Source organism: Talpa europaea, assembly GCF_964194135.1.
Source record: "Talpa europaea genome assembly, chromosome: 2".
In the NCBI taxonomy this organism is placed as follows: domain Eukaryota; kingdom Metazoa; phylum Chordata; class Mammalia; order Eulipotyphla; family Talpidae; genus Talpa; species Talpa europaea.
In genome coordinates, this window is record NC_140068.1 from 57,441,319 (window position 1) to 57,463,543 (window position 22,225).

At 37.9% G+C, this 22,225-nt stretch overlaps 1 protein-coding gene across 3 annotated transcripts in view; it reads left to right on the forward strand.

Annotated features, from left to right (window-relative positions):
- Window positions 1–22,225, forward strand: part of MDN1 (midasin AAA ATPase 1) — a gene marked incomplete at both ends in the record, with an annotated part of 130,774 nt that overhangs the window by 19,130 nt on the left and 89,419 nt on the right. For all 3 annotated transcript variants that reach the window (XM_084227907.1, XM_084227908.1, XM_084227909.1), the window contains 12 exons: window positions 2,232–2,425; window positions 3,638–3,719; window positions 8,148–8,243; window positions 9,588–9,700; window positions 10,875–11,023; window positions 11,909–11,969; window positions 15,018–15,229; window positions 16,114–16,217; window positions 17,320–17,464; window positions 18,073–18,169; window positions 19,661–19,774; window positions 21,870–22,017. In XM_084227907.1, coding sequence (XP_084084033.1) covers window positions 2,232–2,425; window positions 3,638–3,719; window positions 8,148–8,243; window positions 9,588–9,700; window positions 10,875–11,023; window positions 11,909–11,969; window positions 15,018–15,229; window positions 16,114–16,217; window positions 17,320–17,464; window positions 18,073–18,169; window positions 19,661–19,774; window positions 21,870–22,017 — 1,515 coding nt within the window. The remainder of the gene's footprint in view (window positions 1–2,231; window positions 2,426–3,637; window positions 3,720–8,147; window positions 8,244–9,587; window positions 9,701–10,874; window positions 11,024–11,908; window positions 11,970–15,017; window positions 15,230–16,113; window positions 16,218–17,319; window positions 17,465–18,072; window positions 18,170–19,660; window positions 19,775–21,869; window positions 22,018–22,225) is intronic.

The following is a 22,225-nucleotide window of genomic DNA, read 5'->3' on the forward strand; positions in this document are numbered from 1 at the left end:
AAAGTGAAGTTGTATATTAAATTACCAAAATACTCATCAACCTAAATTTAAGTTAATGTGTTTACATTTTACTATATGGAACCACATCTAGTAATTTTTTCTAAAGATTTAATTTATTTATGCATACAAGAACTGAGGTGTGTGGCGGTGAAAGGATTCACCAGAGACAGAGTGGGGAGCAGAACAGGCAGATCTACTGAAATACACTGCTGAGGGGAGCACCAGACAAGACAGGAGAGGTCTGCTGTGCCATGTGGGTTAGCTCCCTGGCTGGGGATTGAAATCATGCTGCAGTGGCTGGAGAGAGCTTTAACCCCTGCGCCACCAGGGAGGCTCTTTTCAGACCTTGTCCACTAAATAACTGAGCCCTTACTAACATGTTATACATTAGCGGAATCACTACTCAGAAGTAGAAAAAGAATAAAATGATGATACATCAAGTAACTATGACTGGATGAATTTCAGTGGCATCCTGCGGAGTAAAAGAATCAGAACTTAATACTATGGCCCATGTGATTCCATGTGTGTGATAGTCTTCATAGGCAATTACTTAGGGAGGATGAAAATCATACGCATGGTTCCAAGAGGCAAGGATGGGGGAAGGAATATATTATAAAAGGGGCATGAGTAAACATTTGTGGTTTTTTTTTTTAAGAGTAGCATGGCATTTTTTTTTTAAAGATTTATTTATTTATTTATACAAGCACTGGGTACAGTCAGAAGCGCGGGAGGGTGAGAGAATTCACCAGAGCCAGAGTGGGGAGCAGAGCAGGCAGAAGGACCGAAGTACACTGCTGAGGGGAGCAGCGGGTGGCAGGAGAGGTCTGTGTGCCATGTGGGACCCTCCTCCTGTGGCCGGGGAGCAGCCGGGGATCGAACCCGCGCTGCACAGGCTGCGGGCAGCTTCGCAACCCAGCGCTCAACCGCTGCGCCACCAGGGAGGCCCAATATTTGGTTTTAAGGTTGATGAAATAGTCTGTATTTGATTGTGGTGGTAGATACATGATTATAGACTTATTTCTAATATATGCGATACTTCCCTTCGGAAGTAGTCTTGAATGAACAAATTTATATGCTGCTTTGGAACTAATATTATCACCATGTATCCTATGCTGCAGTAAATTCTCAATAGTTATTGAGGTGCCTAGAACTAAATTTATCTGCTTTGTAAATTCTACCTTCTGCTTTTTAAATATCAACTTTTTTTTTTTTAATCAGTACTCTATCACTAGCTCATTCACTGTGGTCTGCTTTTAAAAACTTATTCTTTCTCTTTGCATTTATTTTTTTAAATACTCAAGTTTTTTTTTTTTTTTTAAAGATTTATTTATTTATTTATTTATACAAGTACTGGGTACAGTCAGAAGTGCTGGAGGGTGACAGAATCCACCAGAGCGGGGAGCAGAACAGGCAGACTGACGAAGTACACTGCTGAGGGAGCAGTGGGTGCAGCAGGAGAGGTCTGTCACGCCATGTGGTACCCTCAACGGTGGCCGGGGATCCAACTGGTGCTGCAGAGACTGCGGGCAGCTTTGCAGTCCAGCGCTCAACTGCTGTGCCGCTGGGGAGGCCCTCTTTGCATTTATTGCTTCTAATTTGCTTTTGGCTAAAAAATGGATACAATAGACCTTACTAGAACTACATTTAAAATTAAACTAGATGGCATCCCTGGTGGCCTAAGAGTTCATTCTCAGCATTATCACCACCATGGCCTGAGTTCTATCTTCAGCCAGGGAGCTAACCCACATTAGTGCAGCAGACTTCTCCTGTCTTGCCTGCTGCTCCCCTTGGTGGTGTATTTCAGTAGATCTGCCTATTCTGCTCCCCACTGTGTCTCTGGTGAATCCTCTCTCCACCTGAACCTCTGGTCTACACCCAAGTTCTTCTACTCAAAAATTAAATTAGTGATTGCAGGATTCTTCAGTGAGTAAGTTTCTGGAACCTAGATGCATATTTTGGTTGCCTGGAGATCCTTTCCCCATCTGGCGTTTCACTTTGAGCTGTGTTATAGATAACGAGATTGCCAGGTGACTGAGGTCTTTGTTGGAAAAAAGTCATGGTCTTTGGAGGCAGAAGTGGGATATGGGTAAGGGTGGAAGTTTTACTTGGCAAAGGTGACAAATTTCATAGAGGAATCCGTTTTTTCTTTCACTAGTGTCAGTAGCAGTTTATATGTGGCTTTAAGAAATCATTGTGTCTGCTGCTAAATTTTTTTTTCCTTCTTCTGTCAGGTTCTTCAGACCAGATATCCCAGCCTATTAACAGCAACTGAACACCTTCTTGACATTTACATCCAACTTACTGGAGAGAAGCATCACTCTCAGAGTGATAGTTCTGTTAGAAATGAATGGGTATCTGAGGAAGTTATAGAAGCCAGGAGAGAAAACAACAGATTGAGCCTTGAGGGCAGAGAATTGTCTCTAAGGTACTAGACTAACCACTTTTTTTGAGTTAATATTTTAAAAACTTGACATCAGAGTGGTTTTATTTTTTGAAAATTTATTTATGCATACAGGAACTGGGGTACAGGCCAGAGAGGTGTGGGGTGAGAGGATTCACCAGAGACAGAATGGGGAACAGAACAGGCAGATTGACTGAAATACAGTACTGAGGGGAGCAGCGGGTAAGACAGCAGCGGGTGCGCCATGTGTGTAGCTCCCTGGCTGGTGATCGAACTTGTGCTGCAATGGTTTAGGATAGCTTCAAGGGTTGCGTCTTAACTCCTTGCACCACAGGGAGACCCATAAAAGTGTTCTTAACAGCTAAAACTAACTTCTTATGAGAAGTCAGGTATTATGGAACTAAATATCCAATATACTTTATGTTGTCAGATCCCTTTTTGAGATCTGTAGTTACTAATTGAGAAGGTTTTTAAAAGTAATATTTTAGCTTTAAAAAGTAACTTTTAGAGACAAACTTGGAAACAGTTATATAATTCTTTCATTGAATTTGGGAGGAGGCTTAACACTAAGATTTTGCTGCATATGGTAAGTTCTGTGCCTTTGCACTCCTTTCTTGATGGATGATTTGCCTTTTGAGAAGTGAGAACTGGGAATAGGGATTCCCCTCAGTTTTCTCTGGGAGTTACTTGCTCTTTGTCCTCTACTATCTTATTGGTATGGATGCAGGAAATGCGTGGTAGGTACTTTTGGCAGTGAGAAGGGACTAGGACTATTCACTTAGTATTTCCTCTGACATTTTTTTCTTTTTCTTTTTTTTGAAAAAAGATTTATTTATTTATGCATACAAGAACTGGGATACAGGCCAGAGGTGTGTGGGTGAGAGGATTCACCAGAGACAGAGTGTGGAACAGAACAGGCAGATCAACTGAAATACACTGCTGAGAGGAGCAGTGGGTGAGTCAGGAGAGGTCTGCTGCGACATGTGGGTTATCTCCTTGGCCAGCTATGGAATTCATGCTGCAGTGGCTGCGGATAGCTTCATAGGTTGCATCTTAACCCCTTGCTCCACCAGGGTGGCCCCCCTCTGACATTTTTTTCTGTTTTCACATTGCCAGAGAAAAGCAGAGTTGTAGTTGTCAGGGCCCCCAGACTTAAGTGAGCCACATAAACTCATGCCTTTCATGTCTTTGGCCTGTTGTCTTATTTCTTGTTATTTTGTTTGTTTGTTTTTAAAGGGATCTGTTGAATTGGTGTAATAGGATTGCTCACAGCTTTGACAGTCTGTCTTCATCTGCATCACTAAACATTTTCCAAGAGGTAAGCTTTGACAGTCTGTCTTCATCTGCATCACTAAACATTTTCCAAGAGGTAAGCTGGTCTTCCTGTTTTCTCAGTGCTCTCAAAACCTGTTGATTACCATTGTAATTTTCTGTCTCTTCTTTCAGAGTTTTTCTTTTAGGTAGGTATTGTTTATTATTCTTAGGTAGTTAAAACTGAGTTAATTTTGCCTCAAATCTAATTAGGCATAATAATACTGAAATTAGAGGTAACAAAAAAAGCTCCCAGGTGATTATAAAGTATCATTAAAAGTGTTTCTATGATTCTTTGTTTTTTTTTTTTTTTTCCTGTATATAACTTTCCTGTATATAACTTTCTAGTCTGATAGATTTGCATTTGTCTCATCCCTCTGCTTGCCTCAGTTGAGTTTTTTAACTTTAGTCCATGGAAATTAGTGTGGTGATTATTTATTATTTTTTTTTAAGATTATTTTTGCATACCAGAGCTGGTGGGCAGGCCAGAGGTGCAGGCAGTGAGAGGATTCACGAGAGACAGAATGGGGAGCAGAACAGGCAGACTGACTGAAATACACTGCTGAGGGGAGCAGTGGGCGAGACAGGAGAGGTCTGCTGAACCATGTGGGTTACCTCCTTGACCGGGAATCAAACTCGTGCTGCAGTGGCTGCAGATAGCTTAATAGTGCTGTGATTTAACCTCCTGCACCATCAGGGAAGCCCCTAGTGTGGTGGTTATGAAGTGTAACTTCTATATGCTCTTCTTGTGAAAAAATGTGTTATGCAGGAGGGAAATCTTGTTGCATTACAGTTCTGCCATACTCAATAAGAACGGAGAGAGATTTGTTCCCACCAGCTTAAGAAAAAACGTGGTACTACTTGAATATCTATTAGGTTCTTAAAGCATTGGCCAATTTGGGGGGCTACCCTGGTGGTGCAAGGGGTTAAGTGTCAGCATTATAAAGCAATCTGTAGCTACTGCAGCACGAGTTCAAACCCTGGCCAGGGAGATGACCCATATGATGCAGCAGACCTCTCCTGTCTCGCCTGCTGCTCCCCTCAGCAGTGTATTTTCAATCAATTCACCTGTTCTGTTCCCCACTCTGTCTCTGCTGAATCCTCTCACTGCCCCGCACCCCAGCCATGTGCACCCCAGCACTTGAATGAATAAATAAATAGATCTTTAAAAAAATTGACCAATTTTGATTATAAAGTTTTGAGGTTTGCTGGAGAGATGAAATTCTGGCTTTTGTCATTGGGACTGAGAAGACTATAGTGACCCAATTTGATTTGTAGTATCTTTTTGTGTTTGGTAGTTATTTTGAGTAGAAAGGAACCTCATTTGCAGTGCATTTAAAACTGTGCTGAACTCTGAAATCTTGTGTGCAAGCACATTATTCTTGTTCTTCATTCTCTAGTGAACTCTCCTACTATATTTCTTTTATCTTCCTTGCCTGTAACCTTTTTTTTGTACATTAAAAATGAAATTATGGCATTACTAGGATTCCTCTTAGCTTCTTTAGTCTGTGTTTTAGAATGTCGGCGCGGGGGTAGGGAGAGCAAAGATAGAGAGAAGAGAACTGCTATTGAAGTATAATTCACTTACCATAAAATTCATTCTTTTTTTAATAAAGATTTATTTGTTTATGCATATAAGAACTGGGGTACAGGTCAGAGATGTGGGGGGTGGGGGGTGAGAGGATTCACCAGAGACAGAGTGGGGAACAGAATAGGCAGACTGACTGAAATACACTGCTGAGGGGAGCAGCGGGCAAGACAGGAGAGGTCTGCTGCGCCATATTGGTTGCTCCCTGGCTGGCCGTGGATTGAACTTGTGTTGCAGAGGCTGTGAATTGCTTCATAGTGCATTCCTTAACCCCTTGCAGCATCAGGGAGGCCCTAAAATTCATTCTTTAAGTGTGTATAGTTCAGTGATTTTTAATCTGTTCACAGAATTATGCAGCCATCACCACTATCTACTTCTAGAACATTTTCATCTCCCCAGCAAACCTCATGCCATGAGCCATTATTATCTGTATTTCCCCTTCTGCAGCCCCTCACAACCACAAATGTATCCTCTGTGTGGAGATTTGCTGGTTTTCTACATCATTTTCTATAGATGGAATCATGTTATATGTGGCCTTTTGTGTCTGGCTTCCACTTTGCATATTCTCTCTCTTTTTTTTTTTTTTTTAAATTTTATTTTTATATTCCCCATACAATTGCAACCCCCTAATTTTGACCCCAATCCCTCCCCTCCCTGCCCTCCACTCCCCATAGAGTGTCTCTGGTTCATAGTTGTTTGTTGATTTTGATTTTCACTTTCTTATAGTTATTCATTTTCCTGGTCCCTTGTTTAAGTTTTCTAGATTCCTGCTATGAGTGAGACCATCCTGTATTTTTCTTTTTCTTTCTGGCTTATTTCGCTGAGCTGCATGTTCTCTTGATGCATGTTGTAGCATGAGTCATTAACTCATTCTTTTCATGGCTGAGTACCATTCCATTGTATTGATATACATTTTGTTCATCCATTCACCCATTGATAGATATTTGGGTTGTTTTTACCTCTTGGCTATTTTGAATAATGCTGCGGTGAACATTTGTGTATAAGTATTTTATTAATATAGAAATGTTTGAGAAAATACAGAAATAATAGACATAAAACTTTGTTGAAGAAATTAAGTCTAGAGAGAAAGTTTTCTGACTTTGTTGCTTTGATTCCAAATGGTGTCCTGTAATTCAGTCCAATTCTGATACTGATTACCTGGAGTTAGAGTAGCTCCAAAGGTTCCAGAGTCCAGCCCTTTAGAAGACTCCCCCCACTAACACTGGCTGCCAGTATCAGGGGACACCTACTCTTAGGACTTACTAGGTATGAATTAATAGGTTCCCATGACCCCTTCAGGTTCAATAATCAGTTCACAGAACTTGTTGAAGGTACTATACTTACAGTATAGGTTATATTTTTATTTTAGGAACAATCAAATTGAAGATACAAATAGGGCAGGGTCTGGGAGGGTCCTAAAAACAAGAGCTTCTGTATCTGTGGAGCAGAGCATGCCATCTTCCTGATACATCATCAACTAAGACGCTCTCCAAGCATTGGATGTCCAGTATTTTATTTGGCTCTTGTGTCACTGGCCAAGTGATTGAACTCAGGCTCTAGCTGCTCTTCCTTCCCCAGAAGTTGAGGCTGAAGCTGAAAGTGTCAACTCTCTATTTTGTGTCTAACCTTTCTTTTCTTTTCTTTTCTTTTCTTTTCTTTTCTTTTCTTTTCTTTTCTTTTCTTTTCTTTTCTTTTCTTTTCTTTTCTTTTCTTTTCTTTTCTTTTCTTTTCTTTTCTTTTCAGATTTATTTATTTTTATACAAGAGCTGGGGTACAGGGCAGAGGCGTGGGAGAGTAAGAGCAGAACAGGCAAACAATGGAAATACACTGCTGAGGGGAGCAGTGGGCGAGACAGGAGAGGTCTGCCCTGCCATGTGGGAATCTCCCTGGCCGGCCGGGAATTGAACCTGCACTGCAGAGCTGTGGATAGCTTCACAGCACTGAGCTCAACCCACTGCGTCACCGGGGAGGCCCATGCGTCTAATCTTTCTGACCTGTTCCACCCTCCTTGAAACTAGAGTTGTTACCTCATTGGCATTAACTCAGGTGTGGTCCACAGGAGCTCAAGTGAATAGCAAAAGACTATCTTTACTTGGGTAATTCCAAGAAATTTTGAAACTGGCAAGGAATAGTGGACAAAGGTATCAGATAAATTCTCTCTCTTGTCTTCTTTTTATATGCTTGCTTGGTGGTTGATAAGCTTGCTTGATGGTTGTTGATATATTACAGTTGGAGAATTATCATATATGCTTTGCTTTACCACACTCATAGTCCTTTCTCATCACTTTGCCTTGTATTTCTTGTAGAAAGTTTGACAAAATGCTTGATATATTCAAAATTCAACTTTTTTGGAGGGTAGAGTCCATTAATGGTGATGAAGTGTGCATTGTATTTCATTACATCAGAAGACACATATCTGAGTGTGTGTACCATGTGGTTAGTTAGCTGTGATTGGGTATTAATTAGGATAATGACATGTGATCCTTCTTGCACACCAGGAGTTCCCATTTACGGCTAAAAAGCAGTTTTTTACTATATGAGATTCAGTTTCCCCATGAACCATATGCCTTATGATTAGCACTGACTGCTAGTTTTGGCAAATTTAGGATAAACAAAATGGTTTTGCCCCTAATTTAACCAGTTTTTTGATTGTAAAATCCTCAAAATTGTTTGTGTCCTATCTCTACGATTGAGGTTCCTTGGTCTAGGGTTGGTAAATTTTGTGCGCTCTTAAAGAAGTGCTCCTGATGGGTTATATGTTCTTTCCTCATGTGACTAGGATGGTGATGCTTTGTTATTAATGTATTACTTTAAAAAAATCTGTTAGCATTTACTTTATTTTGATAGGCTTTGGACTGTTTCACAGCAATGCTTTCTAAGCACACAAGTAAACTGAAAATGGCAGAAGTCATTGGAAGCAAGTTGAACATTTCCAAGAAGAAGGTATGTAGTACTCTTTTTGTTGAAAAAAAGCTGATCTCTGCCTTTACCCAAAACAGCTTTTGAAATACTGAGTGCCTCCTCTGTTTAAGTTGGTAATTTCATTGCTGTCTTTCTTGGACATAATACCCTCACTCTCTCCTAGATTAATAGTTATCCATGTGCTTCACATCCTTAAAGTGTGCTTCCTGTGTCCTGTTTCATATGCATTATCCAGTATTTTAATAAGCAAATTTTATTTAGGTTATACACTCAGGATTAGAACTGTGTGTTAGTAATACCTTTGTAGTTTTATGCATAATTACATTTTTTTCATCTTTTTATTCATATTTTCAAGCATCAGAAAATCAAAAAAAAACACCAATGAACACTTGTTTATTCACTTACTAGGTTCATGGCTGACATTGTTAATATTTTGCCATTTTTATTTTTTAAATTTTTTATTTTTTGGGCATAGAAGAACTGGGGTATAGACCGAGGTGTGGGGGGCGGGAGGTGAGAATTCACCAGAGACAAAATGGGGAGCAGAACCAGCAGATTTTACTGAAATATACTGCTGAGGGAAACAGTGGACAAGACAGGAAAGGTCTGCTTGCCACATGTGGGTTAGCTCCCTGGCCAGGGATTAAACTGAAATTGTAGCATTGATAGTGCTGAGACTTAACCCCTAGGCCACAAGGGAGGCCCTTTGCGATTTTTTTTTTTAGTTACAGAACTTCAATTCTTCACTAGTGTTTTGTTTTGTTTTTTTTTTAAGGTATTTATTTATTTATTTATACAAGCACTGGGTACAGTCAGAAGCGTGGGAGGGTGAGAGAATTCACCAGAGCCAGAACAGGGAGCAGAACAGACAGACTGATGAAGTACACTGCTGAGGGGAGCAGCGGGTGCGGCAGGAGAGGTCTGCGCGCCATGTGGGACCCTCGCCGGCGGCTGGGGATCGCTGCAGAGGCTGCGAGTAGCTTCGCAGCCCAGTGCTTAACCGCTATGCCACCAGGGAGGCCCCCTTTGCCATTCTTTATTATATCAAGATATTTATTTTTGTAGAAGAGAACATTTCAGTAGTGGAGTTGGTAGCTAGAGGCCAATTTCCTGCATTCCAACATGAATTCCTTTGTTAGGAACTGAAATAGCAGAGGTGTTCCTCAGGCTTCTGAACCTGTTGGGCTGGGTTTGGCTGCAGGTAACAGATCACATGATTAAAAGAAGTCCTAATTTGCCTACCTTGGAAGTAGGAAGTGCTGCTTAGGAAAGGGTTATTAGAGGGGCATAGGAAGCCTTTGTGGATGCGGAGCTGTTTGAAGAGACGATAGTATTTTATGCGGATAAATCTTTCCCCTCCAACAGGTTGAGTTCTTCTGTGAACTTTATAAACCAGAAATTGTCATCAATGAGCTAGATGTGCAAGTAGGCCGAGTACGTCTTCTACGGAAACAAAGTGAGGCTGTTCATGTACAGAGGTAAGTAAGGTTCTAATGTAAACTGGGAACCATGGAACTGTGGGAACTTCATGGAAGGTCTGGCCCAGCCCCTCATCATCTTTGAACAAAATGTGTGACTGAACTGTGCATCTCCAGTGTGTTGAGTGATATGAAGCAATGTTTTCACAGTACTTTATGAGACTAGATGTTATAAATGAAGGTGATGAGTGTCTTTACAACTTGGGACTAACAAAAGTTATTCACTTGATTTTACTCTCCACTGTGTGTTTAGCAAATGAAGCCTCACTTGAAAGTCAGGCTATGACCTAATGTTAGTCTGTTATTTCCTGAAGCCTGGGATTGTAAAAGCTTCAGAGATCTAAGTACCACTTATTAACTATTTACTATATACCTAACATTTTGTGAATATTTTGATTGTTTTCTCATGGGGTGGTTTGATAGTCCTATGAATTAGTTTATTAGTGTCCAAAGGCTATCATAACAAATTGTCATAATAAACTTGGTAACTTAAAACATGTTTATTCTCTCATTATTCTGGAGGTTGAAGTCTAAAATCAAGGTGCTGATAGGACCATGTTTTTCTGAAGGTTCTTACCTCTCCCTGACTTCTGAGGCTACCAGTCTTGTCACTGGATCAGGCCAATCTCCTGTTTCCATCCTCTTAAGACCATCTTGCCTTCATGTGACTTCAACTTCTCCCTCCGTATGAGGACACCAGTCATTGGATTTAAGGCCCACCCTAATCCATTGTGAATATGACCTTAATTATATCTGTAAAGACAATTTTTTAAAATCAAGTTGCATTTACAGATTCTGCATGGACATGGATTTTTGGAGACTATTCAACCTGATGTAATTAGTAGCAATTAATATTATCCGAAATGTATAGTTGAGAAAACAGAGGTATAGTAATTTGCCCACGATGACATACCTTTAAGAGACAAAATCTTGTCTCTACTGGTATTTTGAATTTCCATAGCCTGATAAAATACCAAGTATTTAATACCCAGTGTTTGTAACGTGAATGAATTGTGCAATTCATATGTTTTAAGTACTTCTGTTTTAGGATGAGATAATTTACTTTGAGCTGTCTTCACATTCTTATTTATTGAGTCTGGAAAATCTGGTTCCTCTCAGCAACACTAAGAGACAATCACAGCATGCATTTCTAACTTTCTTTTCTCCTACCCAGGGAGAAACTCACTTTTGCTGCTACTCGACCATCCTCTGTTCTTATTGAACAACTTGCAGTGTGTGTCAGCAAAGGGGAGCCTGTGTTGCTGGTGGGAGAGACTGGGACTGGCAAAACGTCTACTGTGCAGTACTTGGCTCATATTACAGGTAATTCCTAGAGGAGAATCACTCTGCCACAAGCCAATGAACATCTCACACCACCTGCTATCACTCTTTTGAAAATTAGAAGTATAGAAAGGACTATGGTTGAAAAAAGTGCCACTGCTCTGCTTTCCCTAGAAATAACCATGGTTAACAGACTGGTAATTTTCTTCTTTTCTTTTTTAAGATTTATTTATTTATGCATACAAGAACTGGGCTGTAGGCCATAGGTGTAGGGGGTGAGAGGATTCACCTGAGACAGAGTGGGGAGCAGAATAGGCAGATCTACTGAAATATACTGCTGAGGGGAGCAGCAGGCACAACAGGAGAGGTCTCCTGCACTATGTGGGTTAGCTCCCAGGCCAGGCATCGAACTTTTGCTGCAATGGGTGGTGATAGCTTAATACTGCTGAGACTTAACCCCTGTGCCACAGGGCAGCCCCAGCCTGGTAATTTTCTAATCTATGTTCTGCTAATACACACAAATTTTGTTTTGTTTTGAGAAGTGAATGGGATATACGCTGCAAGTTATATATATATAGTAAAGGAATTGCACAACTTTATGAACAGCCACCTCATTCCTATTCTAATGGAGTAGTATACACATGGGAAATTTATTTACTTCTAATTTGTAGATATTGACTTAAAGAAGGATTTTTTTTTTATTACTGATTTCAGTTATGTGATGTTGTAGCAATAATATAGTGAATATTTTTGTACTTAACTCTCTGGGTTATTTGAAGTTTGCATGTTAAGATTCCTGAAAGAAAAATGAGAGGATCAGAGCATTTAAAAATTTGCCCTATCCCTGATTCCCACATTTTTAGGGATCACACTGGGGATTATCAGTATTTAAATTTTTGAAATTACCCTTGCCATTTCTTTTTTAAGGTCACCGTTTGAGAGTTGTTAATATGAATCAACAAAGTGATACTGCAGACTTGCTTGGAGGGTAAGTGTGGTCTTCAATTTTTGTTATTTTGTGTTGACTGTGTGAGGTAAGAAATTCTGTTTAATAATGCTCACAAATAGTTTTGAAAATAAGTCCAAAGTTATATACCCTTCCCTTCTCTCCAGCAGGGTATTTATTAGAATTCATTGGGGAGATTTGGGTGTGTAGATGTTTCTTTTCGTTTTTTTTTTTTAAGATTTTTTTTTATTTACACAAGAACGGGGATACAGGCCAGATTCGTGGGAGGGTGAGAGGATTCACCAGAGACAGAGTGGGAACAGAACAGGCAGACTGACTGAAATACACTGCTGAGGGGAGCAGTGGGCGAGACAGGAGAGGTCTGCTGCGCCATGTGGGACTCTCGCCGACAGGCCAGGATCGAACTGGCGCTGCAGAGGCTGCGGACAGCTTCACAGCACTGCGCTCAACTGCCTGTGCCACCAGGGGAGGCCCTGTTGCTTTTCATTTTAAAGAATGTTTGATACCTAATATTCATGTATAAATCATTGATCTAAAGCATACATTCTGGAATCACACCCTTCAATTCAAGCTTAAACTTTCCTGTAGCTCCATTATCTCTGAAACATATAAAGGGAATATCAGCTTTCTAATTGATTAAATATTGCTCATGGAACTCTACTATGGTCTTTTTTGCCTTTGTTACCTGTTGGTATTTTGGAATATGTTTTTCACAAATAATTTTAATTTGTGCTGAAACCTGTAAAACTGAAGATTTCTATCGGTATATATTACATTGAGCTATAATGGCTTCTGTCCCATTAACTCTGAACACTTGCTTAAAAAATTCCTTACAGGCAGAAAATAATAGAATTTATTGTGCCATTTGCTCTTTATTGAGTCTGTTAGAAAGTTCTTTATCTCTTTCTTTGAGGGCTACATTGTACTGTAGCAGTATTTTAATTTTCGGTCTCCTTATTTCATATTCTTTTTCACTCTGGAAAGTGTACTTTTGGAATCATGCTTCTTCTGGTGTCTTTCTTATTTTCCCTTCCCAATACCTATATTTTGCTCTACACATATCTCTAAATATCTACTTAATAAAAGCTTAAAAAAGTTTAAATTTATCTTACGTCTTAAGATTCATTAGCTGCATCTTAAGCTCTTATTCCAATTCTACTTTCACTTTTTCCCCAGTGAACTTTTTATGTTGTTTTATTTTACTTCAGTTAATTGACATTTAATCTCTATTATCTCTTATTGAGATACTTGGCAATATATTTTTACTAATATTTGGAATTTGTTGTTTAACGGGTATGTCTATGTTAATGGGTATTTCTCTCTTTTGTACTTAACTATATATGTCTTCGTATCCTACTAAGTATTCCTAACACAAATGACATCAATCTTGTACTAATTGAACATGGTTTGGGCTGTCTCTTCTCCTAAGAATATGTAATGTTATGTCAGCCATTTTCAGTAGTTTTAAATGTGATGAGTGCTTAAGAGCCTGTTTGTTCCCTGAATGTAATTGATAATACAAAAAAGAATGCAATCAACTACTAGAATTTTTTCTTGACAACTTGGTGAAAAAGAATATATCTTTTTTATTATTAGTGTCAGTATGCCTAATTTCTATACATTTGCCTTACTGGAAAGTGGTATGGGTTAAATCTTTCAGTATATAACATATAGTAGATCCATGGATGACTGCCTTAAGAATCCTGTGTATAAGATGGAAAGAATAGGGGGACTCACTCAGGAATAGGCAAGGGTATGGGATCGAAAAGAGGTAGTATTTCTATTCTTAGGATGTGTGGTTAGTTTCATCTGTTTCATAGCTTATATTAACATTTTGTATGTGTCAAATAATATAAGAAATTTATAGACCTAATTAGGTTGGTTTGCAAATCTGGATCCTTCAGGATTTTCAAAAAATTATTGAAATCAGTAGACTAGAACTGTGGAAAATGAGTAAATAATAACTCATGAGTTCTCTAATGTGCTTGACTGTTCTGAAGTGTTTTTGAATCATTTTAGTTTTCAACTTAAATTATTGGTCTTAGAAATGAAATTTATCCATTTTACTATTTCATATCTTAGGATATGGAAAACTGTATACTTGAAAATTTTCAGCCACATTTTATGCTCTTTGTGCAACTAATCTTTTAGCTTTTTGACTCTTTTTGCATTGTCAACCTCCCTCCCCCATATTATATTGAATTAAAATTCAACTTACCTTTACTAATCCATTTCCTAATTTCCTAACCAGAGAATTAAATGCTAAGGAACAAGGTAGTCTAAAAGCTAAGAAGTAAAAAATTGAGCTTTGGAGGGTCTAAATTATTACAGTGGCTAAGAATGCCACTCTCTCCCCAGTTAGTATCTTTGGGAGAAACCCCTACTCCTACAATTCAGAAGACATGCACTTGAGTTCACTGAACATATAAGTGTTCTTTCTTTTATAATATTCTGAAATCTTTTAGGTTAATCTTAATAAAACATGGTTAATCATTAAGTGTTATACATGATGTTAATTTAAACATGTTAGTAAAATAAACAATGTACCTTTTTACTGCCTAAGTGGGAATGTAAAATTTTTTCGTAATTGTGTTATCTAGTCTAGTTAATTTTAGTATAGGTCCTTAATACATTTGGAATGGAGAATATAGACTATAATTTAAAACTTTATAGCGGTGTTGCAAGGGGTTAAGATGCAACCTATGAAGCTATCCGCAGCCACTGCAGCACATGTTTGATCCCCGGCCAGGGCGCAACCCACATGGTGCAGCAGACCTCTCCTGACTTGCCCGCTGCTCCCCTCAGCAGTGTATTTCAGTCATTCTGCCTGTTCTGTTCCCTGCTCTGTCTCTGGTAAATCCTTTCACCTCCCACACCTCTGGCCTAGAACCCCAGTTCTTGTATGCATAAATAAATAAATCTTTTTTAAAAATAAAATACAACTTTAACAGATAAATTATTGCTACAGTATTTCTGATTTTATGTGGAAGCCTACACTTAACTCTAAGTTTGCTTTCCAATTTCTATTACCTTCAAAGATTTATGAATCACATTGACCTTTTGTTGCAGTTACAAACCGGTGGACCACAAGCTTATTTGGCTTCCCCTGCGAGAGGCATTTGAAGAACTCTTTTCCCAGACATTTTCCAAGAAACAAAATTTTACCTTCTTGGGTCACATTCAGACCTGCTATAGGCAGAAACGGTGGCATGATCTCCTGAGACTAATGCAGCATGTGCACAAGTCGGCTGTTAACAAGGGTGAAAAAGAGAATGAAACTGGTAAGAATGCAACCTAGAGAGAGGAATTCTTTTTTTTTTTTTCTTTCTTTTTTTTGTTAAAGGTTTATTTATTTATTTATTTATTTATTTATACAAGCACTGAGTACAGTCAGAAACGTGGGAGGGTGAGAGAATTCACCAGAGCCAGAGTGGAGAGCAGAACAGGCAGACTGACGAAGTACACTGCTGAGGGGAGCAGCGGGGAAGGCAGGAGAGGTCTGCGCGCCATGCGGGACCCTTGCCTGGCGATCGAACCGGGGTTGCAGAGGCTGCGGGCAGCTTCGCAACCCAGCGCTCAACCGCTGCGCCACTGGGGAGGCCCTCGAGAGAGGAATCCTTACTTGAGGTCTGTGAATCCTTACTTGGGTCTCAGCAGAATTAGGAGAAGCATTTGGGGGAAGAATGAAACATTACAAATTGGAGCTTTATAGGCCATAGGGAAAGATGACTAATAACTAGTATTAAAATGTTGCTGCTTCTGTGATTCATGGTATGATTTACATAAAAAAACAGTTGATAATATTCATGTACAAGTGCCACTTAGGCACAGTAATTCACATTTCCCTAGAAAAAGAGCTTACAGTAAATCCTCACTTACAGGTAATAGCTTTGTTAACATCTCTGTGTTTCCTCATATACAAAATGGAAATAAGAGTACTTAGTTCAAGAGGGTTGTTTTGAAGGTAAATAAGTAAACCAATGCATATACACAGGAAAATAACTCATAGTTAGCATATGTAACTGTTTGGACTTAGTTCTTTACATCTCTCTTTCAGATCTTTGATTTTGTGTGTTTGGTTAATTATATGTTTTTATATCTGCTTAAGGTTTTATATATGCTACAACTGAAAATGTGTTAAGTTTCTGTCTTTACTTTTTTCTAGGTTTACTCCTAAAAGAGAAATGGGAAGCACTTGGTCTTAGGCTAAGTCATGCCCAACAACAGATGAAAATGACTGAAAATGCCCTTTTGTTTGCATTTGTAGAGGTATTTTGCTTTTTGGGTTAAGGGAATGTTGATTTGATGCAAAATGAAAGTTTTATGTAGGCCACTATTTTGTATTCTCTTCATGTTAATGTTTTTACTGTTTGCTGTCTATGCCTAAACAATAAAATAATATTTCTGGGAGAAAATTTTGAAAAATGAGCTTTATGGAAATTATGAGATCTTGATGAGTATCCCCATAATTTTTAAATGTACAGTTGGAGGACAACTGGTGAACTCTATTGTTTATAGCTCTGTGTGTGTGTGAGAGAGTGAGAATTAAAGATGGTATTTTGGTAGAAGATTCACTCAATCACTTGTCTATTGGTGTCATCAGTAATTAATCTTAGGATTATTTTTTAAATCACCACTTATAATGTCCTGTTTAAGTACTCTTAAACAGGAGTTTATATTTCATGACTGTCATTGCACTGAAGCTTAATATTTAATACATTTGTTCTATATTTTTTCAGTTAAATTTGTGGAAGATTCTTTGTTAGGCTATACATAAAAGAAAAGTATAAAAAACAGTTTAATAATAGTAAAACAATTCAATTTTTGATAATGTGTCAGCTGAATGATTTGTAGGATTTTTTTTACTGCTATTGGCAAAAGAACCTGAAGATACAAAATCAGTAGACTAGAACTGAGGATAGATTGATTTTGATATTCTTTAGCAACTATAAAAGGTCTGTATTAAAACCACAGCACACTTTTGATTGAGTTATATATCTGATATTAGACAACTCATGGTCTGATCCCATGTTTATTTTGGGTGCTTTTAATAACCCCTTTGGCACCTTTTTTTTTTTGAATACTTTGTAAGTTATCTTTTATTTCACCATCCATATAATGAGATGATGTAGTTTGTTTCATCTCACTGTTAGGTTTCAGAGATACTCTTTTCATCCTTTTGGACATTAAACAAAAAAAACTAGTCTTAACTCTGGCAAGAAGCTGGCAGTCATATGAAATGTAAAATCTAAACTAATCAAGTGGGAGAGGTTTTCCCTTGGTTCTATTTCTAACCCTCTCAGCATAATTGCTTTTGATATCTTTATTTAAAAGGATTCTTAGCTTTTTATCTTACTCTATTTTCTTTTAGGGTACATTAGCTCAGGCTGTGAAGAAAGGAGAGTGGATCTTGTTGGATGAGATTAATCTGGCTGCTCCAGAGACATTAGAATGTCTGAGTGGTTTACTTGAAGGATCCTCGGGCTCCCTGGTATTGCTGGATCGAGGAGACACAGGTAGCACTTAATCTCCAGGAGCTTTGACTTGGCACAAGGCACTTTGACTTCTTTAGAGTAAGGTTCTTTGGGTTAAGTGGATTATCTGGGTCTCCAGTGAAGAGGTGGTACCTTATATTTCTGAGTCATATGCACTGTTGTAAACCAAGTTACCAATGTTATATTGCTTAGATTTAAATCTAAGCCATGTTGCTAAGTGATATGATGACTGAAAAGAAGAATAAAACAATTTGTCAAGTCATTTGAGTAGTATGTGGTAGACATGTATTCTTAGTTACAAAATAGATGGAAAATTAGATGATGAAAGATAAATTAACACTGAACAGCCATACCATAAAAAGTTAGAATGATATCATTAGAGTAAATGATATACCTAGGTCTGGAAACTTTTCATTGGGGTTTGTGAACAGGCAATGATGGATTGAGTACCAACACCAACTTTTATGAGCCTAAGACAGGGTTGCTTAGCCTGTAATTCTGTGGAAGTAGGTAATGTTGTTCTGGGGGCCTGTGACTGATGACTTGATTGTTACAAGGTGTCTGGGGGCCTGTGACTGATGACTTGATTGTTACAAGGTGTTGAGAATTTATAATTTTTTTCTTGATAGAACCACTGGCTCGTCATCCTGACTTTCGTTTATTTGCTTGTATGAATCCAGCAACTGATGTGGGCAAAAGAAATCTCCCACCAGGAATAAGAAACAGGTGAGGGAATCTGACTATAAAACTGAGGCTACCAGAGGGGGAGAGATAAAAGGAGGGTGGAAAGGGAAGTGGTGAGACGCCCAGTTGACTATGGTGGAGGACTATGGGTGCCTGGATGTGGTAGCATATACCTGAAGAAGTGGAATCTTATATTTCTGAATCATATGCAGTGTTATAAACTGATGTTATCTTATTTAAAAAGAATTAATAAGAATTAACTTAAAAAAGAAACAGATGAGGGGTCATGGCCTGGTTCCTAAAGACTTCAAAAGGTCTCTTTATTTATTGTTTGATAATATTAATAACCAAACTTCATAACAATGCTTAAAATTTCATGATCTCTGGGGCCTCCCTGGTGGTGCAAGGGGTTAAGTCGCAGCACTATGAAGCTATCCGCAGCCACTGCAGCACACGTTTGATCCCCGGCAGGTCAGGAAGATAATTATCCACATGGCGCAGCAGACCTCTCCTCTCTCGCCCGCCACTCCCCTCTGCAGTGTATTTTAGTAGGTCCTCCTGTTCTGCTCCCCAGTATGTCTCCGGGTGAATCATCTCACCTCATGGACCACTGGCCTATACCCCAGTTCTTGTATGCACAAATAAATCTTTTTTTTTTTTAATTCATGATCTCTGATAGAAGAATCTTTAGCTTCTTTATTTACAATATTCCTCTTCCTCTACTTTCTGTAGGTGGTAGAAATATGGTAACCCACCCAGAATACTAGAAAATCTTTTCCTTTGGACTGTTCATCTGACACGTAATGGTTCATGGAGATGTTGAAAACAGATCTTTCCACTTACAGATAGCATTGTAGATATTAGTAAAAGTTCACACAAAAATTTAACATACAGTAGTAGAAATACATATTAAGAATAGAGTCCTCTTTGGATGAGGTTAAAGATTTGTAATAGAACTTTTAAGTTTCAGTTTCTACCACTAAACATTGGCTGATATGAACAAGATATTTTATTGTTGGTGTTTTATGTGTTTAGCATTTGTGAAAAGATAAATTACAATATTTATTTGTTGGTAACTTTTGTTGAATTTTTAGTTCTAAAATAAACTATTTTAAAATAGTTAAAACTTACAAAAATATTAAAGGCTTCTGAGGAAAATTTTAGAAATTGCATTAAAATTAGTATTTTTCTTTCCCCAACAATTTTTGTTGCATGTATTTTTTTTATTACATGTACTTAGGATCAAAAATATATGAAAATGAGGATCAAAGGTCTTATTTTTCTAACTATTTTTTGCAAGAACTATTCACAGAAGAGTTCATTGCAGAAAAGTAATAATGGTAGAGTTTATTTAACAACTGAAGTATCTCTCATTTCATTATGATCAGTTTGTATGTCAAATTGAAAGGCTTTTTATGTTTTATACCACATGAAAGTAAAACGAACTTACATACTTTTTTGGTTTGTATTTTTTTCATTGTCAGAATAGCTGTTTTAATTTCCTAGAAAGTGATTATCATAATTTTCCCACAGGTTCACAGAACTTTATGTAGAAGAATTGGAAAGTAAAGAAGACTTACAAATTCTTATTGATGATTATCTAAGAGGATTGAGTGTGAGCAAGAACACAGTACAAGGAATCATAAAGTAAGTTATCTGAATGTAGTTGTATGCCTCATGTTTATGTACTTTCACTTTTCTGTTTTGCTTCTGAGTAGGGAAGACTGATGGAACATTTATTATTTAGATTTCTATTTTAAATTTGGAAACTTCTAAACTGCCTTGTGTTTTCCTAAGGAAATTACATAGAAAACTATGAGTCACTACTTACAAGAATATGTAAATAATTAGATAATGCTCTCATAATTACTTCCGTATTCATAGATAAAAGTTCTAATTTCTGGAGATGTAAATGGCATATATTTTGGTCATGAAGTCTTACTTTGTAATTTGAATACTAGCAATGTGGGATATAGGATATAGTAGAAAAAGAACTTGGTAGAAATGATCAATTCAGGTTTGGAATTAATAGAGGCTTCATTGAATAAAGTACAGTGGTGTGTTTGAGTGTCTTTCCTCTGTTTTTTTTTTTTTTTTTTTTTTTTTTTTTTTGTATGCCATGTGGAAAGGGTGCAATCTTTTGTATCAGAGAATCTGAATTCTAGTACTGACTGTCAGAAACAAAATTCTTTCGCTCTGGAAACATCACTGATATAATTTCTTTTCTCTGGAAAGAAATATACGGTATCTAAAGGTTTTGAAATATGATCGTATTAATGTTTTACTTTGCATTTTGTGGTCTTTTTTTTGTATACAAATAATTACTGAGTGCTCAAATACTAGGGTAATAGCTATAAATAAGACAAAAAGCCATAAAGCTTATTGTAGATGTGATAATAACCAATAAATAATAGATAATTAGTATTTTCATTTGTAATGAGTGAAGGAAAATAAACAAATAGAGGTTAGATAATGAAGGCTTGGAGTCTTTTTTTTTTTTTAGATTTTTATTTTAGCGTATCAGAACTAGGGTGTAGGCCAGAGGTGCAGGGGGTGAGAGGATTCAACAGAGACAGAGTGGGAAGCAGAACAGACAGATCTACTGAAATACACTGCTGAGGGGAACAGTGGGCGAGACAGGAGAGGTCTGCTGGGCCATGTGAGTTAGTGCCTTGGCTGGGAATCGAACTTGTGCTGCAGTGGCTGCTGATAGCTTCATAGTGCTGAGACTTAACCCCTTGCGCCACCAAGGAGGCCCTGGAGTCCTATTTTAAATAGACTCGTCAAGGAGATAGTTGCCAAAATGTGTTGGAATGGTTATCACACCACATTCTAAATTTGGAAGACCTTTTGTTAACCAGGAATATTTGAATAAAAGTATAAATATATACAGTTAAAATGCAAAAGCTGAAGATGTAACATTGGGATTATAGAAAGATTATTGGAAAATGTTAATGCAAAGTAGTGCATATTCCATATATAAAAATCCCACTTTGGGAATGTAGATTTGTAAAAAGAATGTATAACTAGATTGTAAAGAAGCAGCACAAGTCTTATGTGGATAAGAACTTGGAATTTCATCTGAAACACATACTTAGTTTCTCTTGTTCTTGTTGTAATTGATCATGAATTTCACAAACATTTGAGTTTCTTGCCATTCTTCAGTCTGAAGCTTCTTCTCTCATTATCTTGCAGACTACTAAAGTATGTGGTAATGATAATCATATCTTCATGCCTTTTAACGTTATCATAGTTACATCCATAGTCTTTCAAAACATCATGACTTTTGTTTTCTATGTGCTTATTCATCACCATTAAAGATTGCCCAGGGATTTCATTTACCTCTCAAGTTAGAGCTGACTCTGGAACACTGAATGTGGATATAGTATATTCTTGCAAAGGACCCTCAGATCTCATCAACTTTTCCTTAAGAACCAGAAGCTTCTCATCTTTCCATCAGTACTTGTTTGATAAAGGAATTGGAACTTGAATTTCTTAATTCTTACTTTACTTTCTAAAGTAAACTAATAGATCCTCATTTTCTTGTTTTGAAAGATAATAGCTGTGTGTGTAAAACAAAAAAAGTGTGAGCAATTTTGATCAATGCTCAAGGAAATTGTATTTGTTTTACCATCTAATCTATAAAAGTGCCTTTTGAGAGTCTGTAGAGAAATGGGAACAACAACAAAATATTAAATATCTATTAGTTGATGAAATTACCTGAACTGCATCCCCTTTGTAGCTTCTACACAGCTGTGCGGAAAGAGTCTGGGACAAAATTGGTGGATGGGACTGGCCATAGACCACACTACAGCCTTCGGACTCTCTGCAGGGCCCTACGATTTGCAGCCTCCAATCCGTGTAGCAACATCCAGCGCTCACTTTATGAGGTCTTTGTAAATTCTTTGGATGGGACCTTGCTGGGTGGACTGATCACAGGAAAAGAGGGAGCAGGGATTCATATACCAGGTTTGCCTGTGCTTTCCATTTAGATTAACCCACAGTCTTTCATACCAGATTACTCTGCTGTGTTTTCTACTATTTTTTTTTAAAATTTATTTATTTATACATGCAAGAACTGGGGTATAGGCCAGTACA